The sequence below is a fragment of the Pholcus phalangioides genome, unplaced genomic scaffold (genome assembly GCF_987345545.1).
Source record: "Pholcus phalangioides strain wild (caught in Gottingen) unplaced genomic scaffold, Ppha-v1.0 ptg000013l_1, whole genome shotgun sequence".
NCBI lineage: Eukaryota > Metazoa > Arthropoda > Arachnida > Araneae > Pholcidae > Pholcus > Pholcus phalangioides.
In genome coordinates, this window is record NW_028301606.1 from 39,209,050 (window position 1) to 39,224,280 (window position 15,231).

The window sequence follows — 15,231 nt, forward strand, 5'->3', positions numbered from 1 at the left end:
TTACCAGATTCGAAAACTGAGAGAGCAGGACGCCTACGCATGCACCCTTACAGACGTCACTTATCCCAATTTTCAAAATAAAACCGACCAACAATATCGTTTTCCAACTTTTAAACAGAACTGCTAAAAGCAGAAACAGAAAAAATTCTGGGAATTTCAATGGCTATCGGTGAATGTGTGTACATGGACAATGAAGAAATATCTGTTTCAAAGTGGAAAAACAAAACGTTTTTTCCCACAGATAAAAAGAAAAATAATTCCGAAAACCTGAAAAGGAGGACAAAGGGGAGAATTTTCCGAAACGTGTAGGAGACTGCTTGAAAGCACATCAAAAAAGGAGGACGTTATCCTATATAATATCAAGGAGGTTACAAATAGGATTACCAACCGTCCTCCTTTTTTGATGTAATTTCAAGCGTCTTCCTACGTTTCAAAAAATTCGCCCTTTTTTTTGTCCCCCTTTTCAGGTTTTTCAGGAATTATTTCTCCTTTTTTCTAGGGATTTTTTTCTCCATTTTGAAACATACATTTGATATGAGTGTTTTGTGGAGTTTTTTTCCCACACGCATTCACCAATTAGCCATCGAAATTCCCGGAATTTTTTTGCTTCTGCTTTTTGTTAGTGGTTCTGTTTTCGCCGGTTTTATTAGTAGGAATAGTGACGCCATCTATTGTGAAAATCGGAGAAAAGTTACGGGGAAAGTTAAGGGTGCGTTCGCAGGCGTCCTCTTTCTCAGTTTCCGAAGCTGGTAACCCTAACGGGATTGTGCAATATTATTGTTGCACTGGAGCTCCTGCTGCCATCTACGAGACAAAAAAATACACATCGTTGTGGATTATCTGTTGCTAGAAATCTGAATACTCATGACCATATTTAAAAAAACGGGACATTTCAATGATGCAGAACTGACGTTAAAAAATGAATTTACGATTAAAAACATTTAAAAGTGAATTTTATCAGCATACTTGATAAAATGAGTATTTTTACTAAATTTATGAGTTATTCGTATGCTATGAAAATGATAACTCTTTTCCAAAAAATACGGGATGTATGGTCATTTAAATATTCTTCAGCTGTTCCATGATCAACAATTTTAAATTTCTTTTTCTTTATGCATGTTTTTTTAATATATGTTCATAACTGAATAATATTCGAAAAATACTGTCCGAACTGCATTATTTCTTTCCCCTCGTCTTGAATTAAATAACGCTGATATTATTAGCGTCATCTATAAACTGTTCAGAGAGACATATAAAAAAATTCAGTCATTGTAAAGTCCAAACACCTTATTTACTAGCATATCGATTTGGCGCGTTTTCATGTTATTACTGTCAACTTCCTTGAAGAGGAAGGGTTTTGAGTTTTTTAAATAAGTTTCCATATATTTCTATCAAACATGCCGCGTGAAATGATTACCCTGCAACTAGGCCAATGTGGAAATCAAAGTTAGTATATTCAAATTTATTTTAATTATTCCATTGTCAGTGTCCATTTTTGATATAAAGTGGCCCTGGGCAAGGCAAGTAATGGGGGGAGGGTGTGTCTGGTGCCCTGCGGGCCGGACCAATAAGGGCGCCACGGCTGAAAATCAAGTAGAAGAGAAGTCATGACAGGCTGCTAAGGAGGGGGGCCCGAAGAGTAGTGGGAAATAACTCTGATACAAAGAAATAACGCTTTAAGTAAAATATGGGGAGGGGGGAATATAGAATGAGGAGGGGTTCCATACTTTCAGAATGGAGTGGAACTACCCATACATCCAAGGTCGTCTTAATACAAGGCTTCCACTTGGACACAGTCCGGGGCATTGAGCGCATAGGAGAACCCTGTTATAATGAAATTTGATGGGATTGAGGAATGATGAACATTGTTGAGGGATACTCGTGGTGAGGAAAACTGAAATAAATGTCAGCTGAGTTCAGCAGTTATTGTGTTACAAGATTGGCATTTGTTTGTCCGAATTATGGGGGAAAGAATCAAATCTTCCACAATAAATCTGCACCAACCCAGGTTCCAATCTGAGGAATTGGTGCAAAGGTACACAATAATAGAGACACAAATAAAGTCCATAGAGATTCTGAATTTAATATAACTTATTTATTAACAAAGTTACTCGTATTACTATTAAAGAATTAACACAAATATTAAAAGGACTTCTCTCATAATTTCATACCAATGGCGACAGTCAGCTTGTGAGTACACAGAAGAAACAATTGTAGCACAACGATGATACTCGAATCTCGTTGACTGTGACATCATCAACCTTGACAGTGGCGCAAGGCTACAATCTGGCAACATGATTCGATGTGGTAGGTGGGCGTAGCGAGACAGGGTACCAGTAGTCCTCGCAATTGGAGCCAGGAAGGCAATGAGCATCAAAAAGTAGGACAGTTGATGATTAGAACCATGGCTGGCAAATATGAGAAGACAAGACGATCCAGACCAGCCATGATGTACCTGGCACAATTAAAGTTGGATAAATACTACTTCTGATGACGATTGCATATTGCCGTATGGATAGGCGGGGGCTCACCAAGAGCCGATCAGCAACACATTAGAGTGATAGTAGGTGGAAAACAAATGTGAGTCCGATCGTCAGATTTTCAGATATTTATACCTGAAATAAAAAATGCAGTACAATCCAATTCCAAGGATTGATCACCTTTTAAAAAGGCATATTAAAATGCAACCAATAGAAAAGCAGTACTGCTAATTTACAATTTTCAAATAGTGATATTGAATTCTATAGAAATTACGCAAAACTAAAATGGCAACACAAATAACCAAAATAGTGATGTGATCAAGATCGCACATTCCTCAGTCTATGGACAGAGCCAGACTTAAGTCATTTAGCTGCCTGGTGCAATAACAGTTTTGCTGCCCTCTTCAATATCACTGGAAAGATGTGATGGGGGTTACGCCCAGAGATTTACTCAGTTTTGCTCTATACATCCATTAAAAGTCTTGGAATTCAGATTCATCAAAAAAACCTTTCCGAGAAGGTTCTAGAAAGCAGGGCCGTCTTAACATATGGGCATACTGGATAGTGCTGGTGGTTTTAAGAAGCCTAGCATTAACGGGACACGTGCAAAACAAAGTAATGCGTAGGCCTAATACATGAAATGAGATTTTGAAATAGGTGTGAAGCTTTTTCTAAATTGCTCATGGCGCTGTTAACACCCATGGACCCTCTCATGGGAAAGGCTGAAAAGGCACTGGGGAACCTTAGGTATCAGTTTTATATTTTTCATTGCAGTGAAATCAAGCGACGACACTTGTATAGTATCGTTTTATCAAGGTTTCGCTGCTTTTAAAACTATAACCCCCCCCCCCCCCCCCGAGTTGAATAATATAGGAAAAATTGGTCCAAACGCCAGATATGTTCTTTATGTTGTTTTATTTGCAATTAAAAAAATTTCCATTTATTGGTACATTTGTTCAAATTTACTATTTATTGATAATTGTTTTTCATTCATTTCAGTTGGCTTTGAGTTTTGGAAAAAACTCTGTGCTGAGCATGGTATCAATCCAGGTAACTTACTAGTTAATATATTTACTTATTTCAAGTTCATTATTATTAAATTGATTTCAATTTTGCTGTATGATACACAATACTAGGACTGTGTTACCGACACCATGAGTCTCTGGGCAAAGTACCATTCTGGGGGCCCCACTCACATACTTTAAAAAAAATCGTATCATCAGATACGAACTTAGAAGATCCCTGAGCATCCAAAGTCTCTGAATACTCTGCATATGCTGTACTTTTTCTTTGAGTGTTTTGTTGAACTTCCGGTCAATGTCTACATGATTTGACATGATTTAATTTATCACAAAACAAGCAAGAAAAACTGAAAATTTATATGGTTATGAGATTGCTGTGGGTAGACCAAAGAGAGGCTACACCTTTGGAATATAGTAGTGGAGTGGAAGGCTGTGACGGAACCGCTTTGTTCATATTTCCCTTCCCCCAACCAGAGAGAAACCTGAGTACTCTGTGTAATAGATATGCCCCAACTCACCTAGGTCTTTATAGAGAGCCCATGGTATGCATGAATCACATTTTACACGTCTTTTTTCCCATAATTTCATGTCAGTGATTCCACTGACTATTTTCTGTTGGCAGAGCGACATTTCTAATACAGAATATATTCTGTGGTTGTTCTCAATGCAGTAGCCATGCCTACTCTTAGCAGTTGTGACAGTGCCGGGGTGGCTCACATTTTCACATAAATTTTGAATTTACAATGAATTTTTCTTTTCTTTTTGCAAATGCTAGAGGGTCTCCTAGAAAGCTTTGCGACAGAAGGAACAGATAGGAAAGATGTTTTCTTTTATCAGGTGAGTATAAATTTTTTAATTTCCCATATTCAGTTTTATATATTTGCAGCAGATTATATATTAAAAAATCTATAATACTAACTATATTTTTCATTCTGAAGGCTGATGATGAACATTATATACCGAGAGCTGTACTACTTGATTTGGAGCCTCGTGTCATCCATTCTATCATGAATTCACCATATGCCAAACTCTATAATCCTGAAAATATTTATTTATCAGAAGCTGGGGGAGGAGCTGGAAATAATTGGGCAGTTGGACATGCCCAGGTATGTTTCTTTGGTTATTGTTTATGCTAGCAAATCTGTGTTACTAATGTTAGGTATTTTTTAAACTTTATTTAAAGCAAAATATATTATTTAGAGCTGGAAAATCAACTTTAGCTGACCATCACTGTGCGGCCAACAGGGTTCAAACCTGGATCCTCACAATAAGAGTCCAGCACAATGTCCACATGACTAATACTACTATGTACATGCACCTCGTATACATTCCTCTACAGAATTTAAAATACGTGACTGCATCAACACCATATAAACGTACCATCTAAACAGCAGTGGAGCTAGGGACTGAAAAGTTGCTTTGTACAGTAAACAAAGTAGGCAGACCTCTAACATGATACTTACCAAACATGACAGTTCAGGCACATTTTCTCTTTTCTCTTCAAGATATGGAAGACCAATACCAATTCTTTAAAAATTCTCCAGAAGAATGTTTATTAGCTGTATGTGTGGGTGAATAGTAGTATGTAGTAGTAAATAAAGTGGCAGTTTTTGACTATAGATTCGGACACTTGCACTTGAAGCCCTTGTGAAAAACACGGCACAAGTCATCCCCCCCCCCCCCATGCATATAAACTTTTGGGAACCATTGGTTTTCAGCATCTTTCATGAGATATTTTTTTCTGAAGCCATTCTAGAGTTCCAGGTCCAGTTGTAATTAAATTTTTTATATATTATACTTATTATTCATCATGTTTTGATTTTTTTTTTTTTTTTGTTCAAAAAAGGGGGAGGGACTGCAAGAAGAAATATTCGATATCATAGATAGAGAAGCTGATGGAAGTGACAGCCTTGAAGGCTTCGTTCTATGTCATTCTATTGCTGGTGGTACTGGATCCGGTCTAGGTTCATACATATTAGAGAAATTGAATGACAGGTGTGTTTTTCATTGAATACAGCAACAGAACTTTTTCAATAATTGAGTCATAAGTTATATCATGATAAAAAAAAAAATCATTTTTTGCAATATTTTATTGTAGGTTCCCCAAGAAGCTTATTCAAGCCTATTCTGTATTCCCAAACCAAGTAGAAATCAGTGATGTAGTTGTACAGCCATACAATTCGCTATTAACTCTTAAAAGGCTTACACAGAATGCAGACTGTGTTGTGGTTCTCGATAATACTGCATTGAACAGAATTGCTGTTGAACGTCTTCACATATCTAACCCTAGCTTTACTCAGATAAATTCTCTGGTAAGTTGTCTCTTTGTTTTTATTTATTTATTTTTTCCATGGAAAAGTTAGAATTGTTCTGTATATCATTTAAAGCAAGGCTTAAATTGAGAAAAAAAATTAGGCATCATTCACATGTTTTTAACTCATTTAAGCGATAATAACAAGATATTTTGCATCCATAAAAGCCTGTTATTTTAGCATTGACAAGCTTAAATATTTTGTAAAGTTTCCCAATCCCTTAAATTGCATCTGCATCATTAAAAAAATATATGGTATTTTGGTGGAGTTTTAGTGATTTCTAATTGCTGCTTAAAGGGTTAAAGAGCCAAGCATGGTTTTTTCCCCAAGAGAAATTGTTTTAAATAATGTTTTTTCATTTTTTCTAGGACTTGATTACCTCTTTTTGTGTTGCAAGACATATCCTTGTGAAATCCGAAAATTTTGTGTCCTCTTTAAACACTAATTTACCAATTAAATATAGAAAATTTTATATGCCAATACTGATTTTATAGTCGCCATGATAACTGGCACCTGGGGTTTGTTAATTCCCGATTTAGAGCTTCACCCTTAAATTACTCTCATTCTAAATTGATAATGAATGTTATAGTGTGCTGCATCACTTTCTGATTTGAGGCAGGGCTGTCTTAAGAGCATCATGAGTCCCTAGGCCAAGTGGTTTTTCTGAGGCTCTACCTGGTAAATTCTAGAAAATATTTCAACCAGATCTCATTTTTATGAAGCCCCCAGGCCATGCCCGGGTGGACCCATGTGTTAAGACTGCATTGGTTTGGGGTGCAGGGTAGGGAAGAAAACTTGATTTTTTTTTTTTTCAATTTTTTTGTCTTTATTCTATATAGAGTTCTAAAAACTGCTTAACTTTTTTTTTCACAGGTTTCAACGATAATGTCAGTCAGTACAGCTACTTTAAGGTACCCAAGTTACATGAACAATGATTTCATTGGCCTGATTGCACCTTTGATACCTATGCCTCGGTTGCACTTTTTAATGACTGGTTATACGCCACTAACTACTGACCAAGAAGTAAGCATATTAAAAATTCATAGAATTCTCACCTTTTTTCTGATTTGTTATAAAAAAAATTATGTGCAGAATATTTTAAGTTTCATCTGACATTCAACTTGAGCATTTTTTTTTATTATTGACTCTGCTTATTAAGAGCACCGAATTCCCTAATTAATGAAAATTACTGAATCACATAATTACAAAAAGCTGTTCTTTTTTTACATTGATAGAGATTCACCATCAATGTATATCTGTGTGAACTTTGGGCTAAGTACTGTACTTATATACTCATTTATGTTGAGTCTTTCATTTATTTAAGGTGGCCAGTGTTAGAAAAACAACAGTGCTTGATGTGATGCGTCGACTGCTGCAACCCAAAAACATGATGGTTTCCACAGCTCACGACAGGACTTCCACGCATTGTTACATTAGCATTCTGAATATTATTCAGGGTGAAGTTGATCCTACTCAGGTATGCTTGTTTGTCCTATAAATTGGACAAACTTTTATAACAATTTTTTTGAATAAATAACAGTATTCTTTTTAATTTAAATCTTAAAATTTTTATCACAATTCTGGAGGTTCTCTATGGAACACGTACTCTCAGATATATACTAAAAATAAACAGTAATAGGGAAAAATTAAATATTATCCTAAACTATATGCCAAAATATTTGAAAGTCAGAAGTCATACTCCGTATTAATAGTATCCCTTAGATGCCAAGTCTCCCAGATTTTGGTACTCCATTTTCTGGACTCCCGAAAAATTCTTATATTTCCCAAATTTTTTTCCCATAATTTCAAAAAATGACTATTTTCAAATAAAAAAAATTTGTTCCCAAAGAATTTACCCCTAAAGAAAAACCTGTTGCTTGTTTCGTTTTTAATCCCCAAAATGGTGTCACAAGCATAATGTAAATTTTTGTCATCGCGTCAAATCACAAAAAACATTTTATGGGAAAAAACAATTTGCCAAACAGCCATCATTTATTTGGCCTTTAATATTTGAAATTGGCAAGATGAGTTGTATCTACTTTGACCATTTGTCTCATTTATGGCCTGATGGCATTTTTTTTTTTTTTTTTTTTGTGATTTGATTTTGAGAGTAAATGACGGGTAATTAATTTACTGGTCAGCGATGATTAGTGACTTGGCGCTAATCAATGATGTCTTGCACAATGTCACCTTTTGCCCTACAATTTTAAATTAATGAAAAATCCTTACATTCATTTCAAAAATTCCTTTTATATTTTTCTACAGAATTTGGATCTGTGCGAAAACCTCCCTAATTCTCATTCTACAAAGTTGGCAGCTATAGTATCCATATTGTAGTCATTTTTAGTCTCAAATTCATTTGTTAGATGGCTGAAACTCTACATTCTTAAAAGTAGAGTCCCCTATAGCATCAACACACTTTTTTGTGCTCTTTCAATCTACTCTGTGAAAGAATTCTGGAACTTCTCAACTATTCAAAATGTCATTCACACTCCATGAACCACTGCTTTGGCAACCACAAATTGCTTGCCGTTGGGTCACTCTTTATATGAGAGAGGAAAAATCACACATTGCCTGGGCTATTCAAATTCTAGAATTTGAATATGGTGGGTCTTTCTTGTGGTGGGTAATTTCTATATGGTGGGTGAGGCAACAATTGATTGCTTAAACTGGTTATAAAGTCTTACGCACATAAAAACCTCTTGAAGTTGTTGAATACAGTTGGCAAGTAAATCAGAAGTGTATGCAGGTAGGGGCCAAGCCAACCAAAAATTCAATTTTTTTCAATTATTTTAATGGTCAACCCCCCCCCCCTTTTATAGGTGAATTTTTCCATCCCGCTGGTAACCATAAAACAGAGGTTTTTACTGTACATGTAAAAATAATAGTAACAGCCTTTCTATAGCGATAAATACTGATGCCACGCTTTTGCTCAAAGATGGTGAATAAGTCGGCTTGATATTTTAAGGAGCTCTATTTTATCTCATTCATTTTCTTAATTTCGGGGTGGGGAAGAGAATATTATTCCATAAGATCCCTTGATTCTGAATTAAGAGTGTATTGTTCCAGAAGTGGTATATATTGCTGTCACTGTTTTACATTACTGCCTCCAGTTTCAAAAAAAAAAAAAATGGCATACCTATTTGCTTTTGATATCAGAGGTGTACCAGCTTTCAATGCTGATTTAAAACTCATAACAAGGTTCTCTTGGATCAGTGTCGAAAGCTGGTACACCCCACCCTGGTCTTTTTAGAAGGAGATTGTTCATCTGGTCACTAGATGAATTGATTGCTATTTGGTGTTTACTTTGAAATGTTGATGCAAAATGGTTTGCACCCTGCGGCTGATTCAATGCCCATAGTCTGTTAGATTTTATGATTCGTAGATAACATTTCAATTTTCATAAACAATCATGACAACAGCCTGCATTTTTTTCACAGCAGATCTTCTTGTGTGTGTTTTTCACTAAAACATTTCAGTTGGACTCTGTACAAGAAGCTACACAAATCACATAAAACCATTTCCATTGGGTTCCCCGTCTTTCATGCTTAAGCAAAAACAACTGATGGTAACTTAGTATAATTGATAAGTAAGATAATAAATAAGTTTAAAATATAAATATTGAATACTTTAGTATGAATAATTTCAATTGAATTATATTGGCAATTTATAATTATGTTAAACAAAGATTCTCTAATCATATTGATAAGAAAAATATTTACAAAAATATCAAGAAAATAGATCTTAATAATATTGTTTTTTTGTGTCTACTTTTATTTAAAAACAACACCAATTTTTGTGCAGATGCTGCTTCTGTATTTATGTTGTTAAAAGAAATTGTAAACTTCTATTTATAATTTTCATGGCATGAAATCTCTAACAGAACTTTGTCAGAGTGTACCGTTGTATTGTTATTAACAGCATAATTTTTCTGTAAAATTTCTCCCTCTGGCATAGAGAATGGTTTCCCCCCCCCCCCCATCCAGTTGTTGAAGATAACATTTTCAATTTAAAAAAAAGCAATTAAAGCATTTTGAACTAAAATTTGCAAACAGTCAAATGTCAGTTTGAAGGTTCTGCTTCCTTGTGTTGTAATGCATTATTGTCATTATTGTATTTATTTGATTTAGTTATTTTTGTTATGTAATATTAGTTGATTTTTTTCTATAGGTGCACAAAAGTCTGATGAGAATCAGAGAAAGAAAGTTGGCGCAGTTTATACCGTGGGGTCCAGCTAGCATACAGGTTGCTCTGTCTCGCAAGTCCCCTTACATACAAACTGCACATCGTGTGAGTGGCCTCATGTTGGCAAACCATACAAGTATATCCTCTGTAAGTAACTTTTTTCTTTGCTTTTTCAACCTGTGATTGATTGAAGTAAATTTATTTCAATTGCAGAATTTATATTGATAGCTCAGTTCAAAAAGACAGCAACTCAGGACTATGTTTTGAGATATCTGGATTTTAAAGATTTACTTTTTGTATGAAACTGAATGAGATTCAACTCAGATTTAATTATAGTGGGAAACGTATAAGTAGAATTGAGAGTTGATGCTTTTTCACAATATGAAAAGGCATTTTCCACTGTTCTCATGGCTTGCATGATTCAAAAATGCAATTTTCTGAGTTGTTGCCTTCTTGAACTGGGCTGTCAGTATAATGTTTAAGTTATAGTTGATTCTTTTTCAAGTAACAACCTTTATCTTTTGTCCAGACTATTTCTTCATTCTTCTCACACACTTTTTTGTCTAGTATCCGTAATGTAATCATAAAACATTTCTATACTATATTTTATGTTTGAATAATATAAATATTAATTTTATCACTTACTAGTGGAATTATTTGCACTGATTTTCTCTTAGTTTTTCTATTCAATCTAATTTTCCAGTTTCAAAAAAATCACCTGTTTTGTCTTACAAAAAAAATTTTGCTGTCATGCTTTCTGAAATGTTATTAAAAGCAAGTTTTTTCTGCCGTGTTCAAATTTAAGATACTAATTACATATAAACTGCTGCCTTTAAATTGAAAAAAAAGAAAAATTTAATTTAAATAATTTTGTTTATTTCTGGGGAAGCTATATTCCCATAATTTCTGCTAAATAAGCTGCTGGAATGTGCAACTAAATTGTGCTTGTATAAGCAGCATTCAGAAAAGTTTGGGGTGGGGAAGAATATTCTTTTTCATAAACACTGCTGCAGCTTTACATAGGCCACGTGCAATTTTTATTCAAGAGCTTGCAAAATTTCAGTAAAAACTAAATTTTCTTCATTTAACTACTGAGACAAGATCCTAAATTAAAAATTAATTTTTTTTCAACTTTGTTTAAAAAAGAAATACATGAATAAATATTCAATTCAATCTTCCATATATTTAAATATGATGGGGGAGGAATCATAGAAGAGACTGAGACTTTGAATTGCCTGTAAAAGCTAAAGATTAACTTTTAAAGCTATATAAGCCATTTCTTTTCAAATTGTTTTTGATCCAGTTTGGGATCAATATTTGTTTCAGATAGATAAAATTTTTATCAAAAGTAGAAGTAAGAATTAAAATTTTTATAATAGTATATTGGTTTTGCTTACTTAATCAGACATTATTTATATTTTCCTGAAGTTAAAATCACTAGTTAGTCCAAATTCTTTTAATATCTTTTAATAAAAACTGTTATAAAGTTGAAATAATAACTTATGATAACCTATAATCTCTAATAAAGTTATGTGAGTGTCCATATGTATATACTATGCTCAGGGACATCTGAAGTGTTTTGAACCTGCGGTTGCTTGTCTTGGACTTCATGTAGGAAGCTTTAATTTCTGAATCAATTTTGGGGGTGCTTGGACCATTGTCAAAAATTACTCTAGGTGCTCAAATACCCATAGTACCCCGGTTCCGATGCCACTGACTGTACTACCACTACGACATATCTGTATCTCAGAACTGTACTATCATATGTCCATTTTTTTTTTTGTCAATTTTGAGATATTACTGTATTCTTGTATTTCTGATTCTGTAGTTCAGGACCATATTGTATTTTATTCATCATTATTGTATTTTAGCTTAAATAATTTTTAAAATTATTTCAGTAATATCTCAAAATCGACAAAAATAGACATATGATAGTATGGTTCTGAGGTACAGATATGTGTATATGAAATCGTGTCTCAATTTAAATTACACACTTTGGGTCAAACTTAGCCTGTATGCCAAGTAATGTTTTTTTTTTTTTTTTCATTTTTGTATTCATGTGTATCAATATCTAAATTAAATTTTTTGTTTTAAAAAAAAAGTGCATGTATTTGTTGCCTTTACAAAACATGTGATCATTTTTAATTCAAGTATTTATATATATATAAATCGCTATTTATTTTTCTGATTTGTTGCCATAATATCATTTAAATCATTACATTTTCCAATCTAGTTGTTTGAAAAAACTTTGAAGCAGTTTGATGAACTGATCCAGAAGAAAGCATTTTTGCATCAATTTCGTAAAGAGGCCATGTTTGAGGACAGCCTCGATGAATTTAACCGGTCACGTGATGTTGTGCAGCAGTTAGTGGATGAATACCTAGCTGCTACAAAAATGGATTATTTAACTTGGGGACAGCAGCAGGTAACAATTATATAATTTACATATATGCCAGCGTGTCCAAAAGTTAAGGATTGAATAATTTTTGTACAAGTTGGAAGAAACTATACATAAACATAGTTGCGAACTGCTGTGGATTCTACATATTTTCTTTGGGTGGCTGCACTCAAATATGGAGCTAAGGTGGTTCCCTCAATACTTTGGGAATTGTTTTTTCTTGAAATAAGTGTCTTTTTATTATTTTTATTTAAAAAAAAATGGGTTTCTTGTTGAATTTTAATCTATTTTATCTTCTTTTTTTTCTATTCTAAATCACATTTTTCTTTACCAATATGCTAAATTGGTATACACATGTTAAAGAGTTTGAGAGAAGGTGAACTCAGACCATAATAGGGTCAATGATCGAATTGACATATCTTTCACCATTAATAAAAATGTTGCAATAGAATATACGAGCAGAATTGAAGGGAAAGGAACATCATCAGTGACAACCTCATGATTAAGGTCAATGCCAGAGCATGACAACGAGCAAATAATAATCATCTAATATCAGAAATTCTGAATCGGAAAAGTATAAGGCAGTGTTTCTCGCACAGCATCTTTCTCTTGCATCACGGTTCCTGAGGGCCTCGGAAAGTTGCATGTGAGGGAGGCTCACGCAGCCTGAGCTCATAAGTTCCAGTACCTATGAGGTACAGGGTTTAAGCTGGATTAAAAATTCCTTTTGCACAAAAGCGAAAATGGGAGGAAAAGCTGTAGCAAAATGCTACAATGCTAATGATGAATGGTTGGATGTCTACTAGTTTCGTACCTCCTGTACGCATTCTTGCGAATGTGGCTACCACTTCTTTTGCATTCTAAGATTTTCTTTTGTAAATGAGACTGAAGCTTAAACCCTGATGTGTGTATTTAAATGAAATTTCAATCAAAAATTTTGAAAAATTAAATCAAATTTTTGAATGAGGCAAAGTTTAACATTAGTCACTACTGTGAGGCTTCACTCCAATGTTGACATGTATGAATAAATTACAAAAAACTTGCAAATGTACAATACATGTACATTAGTATAGTTTTTGTGTGTGTATTGTCTCTACATATGTAAAAAATTATTGTCCTAAACTTTTGGGATGTGTGTATGTGTATTACGGTAAATGTGGTAAACCCAGTTAGTATGCATAATAACAGATTTATCACATTTGCCATAATGTATATATTGTTTCAAATGTGTAGGGAGCGTTGGAAATCTTGATTGTTTTTTTTTTCCCCCTAGGCTGAAGCTGAGGCCAAATAACTTATTTTATTCCCAACTATTATGAAGCACAGACTGGTTAATATCTGTATTGATCTCCATTGTTGCTTGTTTGTGATGATGTAGCAGTGAAAATATCATAGTTCAGTTTGAACTTGTTGGCTGAAAAGCGTGTGGTTGTGCCATTATGATATTATTGTACATATAGTAAGAAGTAAACTTTTTAAATGTAAAAAAAATTAATTTTTTGTGATGTTTATTGTTTTCTTGTGCATGACATTGATTATGTTACAACACATTCATTTTCTTTACAAATAAAAGAGAACACTAGATTCACACAAATATTCATAGTAATATAGACACAGTAGTGCACTGTTTTTAAATTTTTTAGTGTCATACCAGGGTTCTCCGTGATCTGGTTAGTCAGGAAAGTGAAAAATATTCTGCAAAAGTTAGGAAAACATGCAAATGAAATGCTTAATAAAAATCTGGGGAGGGAATTTAGTGAAGTGAAAAAACGTAAAACAAAAGGCGTTTGGAAAGTTAAAATTTTGAATTATGTTTCTTCAAGAGTTTTTGTCAGGGGAATTAAGCAGCTTTTCCCTGGTACCCTATAATAGGCAAAAAAAAATGTCTACATTTTTCTTCGTTCACATCTTTTCTACTCTAGGGTTCTATTATGAGAGATGGCTACAATCTGTGGGCCACAAACTGATATGCCTATAGCCCCTCCCCGTATTCTCTAGTCTGGGAAATTGGGTGTGTATCTCCCCCAGCTTTTCTTTACGAGACTCTCAAAAGAAATTTATATTGTACAAAATTCAAAAAATAATATTCATCTTGGGCTGGCAACCCTCTTTCCTGTCGGGTTCAGGAATGCAGTTAACTTTTTTAGGAACACTTTTTGCTGGCCAAAGGTTGTGTACTCCAAATCGGAATACATCCATATGAGATGGTGCTGGTGTTCCCCCCCCCCCCCCAATCAGGCCACAATGTCTGTAAGGTTGAAAATTCTCCCTGCTTGCATCACAGTTGACAGTTATAAAAAATAGCATATTCTTAGGGCTCTAATCAGGATTTTTTTCAGGGGGGAAGGGGCTCTAGTTTTTTATGAGATGACACTATAGAAGAGGTGTTATTTATAAAAGAACTTTTAAAAAACTTTTATAGTGTAATCCCGTCCTAAGGATCATACAAAATACATTCAGGGTTTGAAATTTTAGACTAAACTTTTTTTTTTCAAATTTTTTGGCATTATTTTTATACACTATAAAAGTTTTTTAAAAGTTCTTTTATAAAATGTTAAAAATTTAACCAGTAAAATTATGGGTTGCATAGGTAGAGATAGACTTGGAAGTCTGGTGGGGGAGGGGGGGGGCGCAAAATGATGATGTCAACTTATATATGCATATATACATTAGATCACACACAGTTCAGTCAACTTCACCTTTGACGCTGGGAGATCAATGCCCTCCCCCGTATCTCTGCCCATGATGGGTTGCATTTGCTCGAATGTAACCTATGAGCTTTATTGGCTGGATTTTTCAAATTTTATAAAAGGGATTTTGTCAAACTTATATAG

At 34.2% G+C, this 15,231-nt stretch overlaps 1 protein-coding gene across 1 annotated transcript; it reads left to right on the forward strand.

Moving 5' to 3' along the window:
- The first annotated feature begins 1,299 nt into the window (after positions 1-1,299).
- Positions 1,300-13,988, forward strand: LOC149079095 (tubulin gamma-1 chain-like). Its single transcript, XM_089241391.1, has 11 exons — positions 1,300-1,446; positions 3,480-3,530; positions 4,278-4,339; positions 4,441-4,608; positions 5,349-5,497; positions 5,601-5,814; positions 6,688-6,837; positions 7,139-7,291; positions 9,985-10,146; positions 12,233-12,424; positions 13,671-13,988. Exons 1-11 carry the CDS (start codon positions 1,398-1,400, stop codon positions 13,689-13,691), a joined length of 1,371 nt encoding a protein of 456 aa, XP_089097517.1. The 5' UTR covers positions 1,300-1,397; the 3' UTR covers positions 13,692-13,988.
- Positions 13,989-15,231: the final 1,243 nt, after the last annotated feature.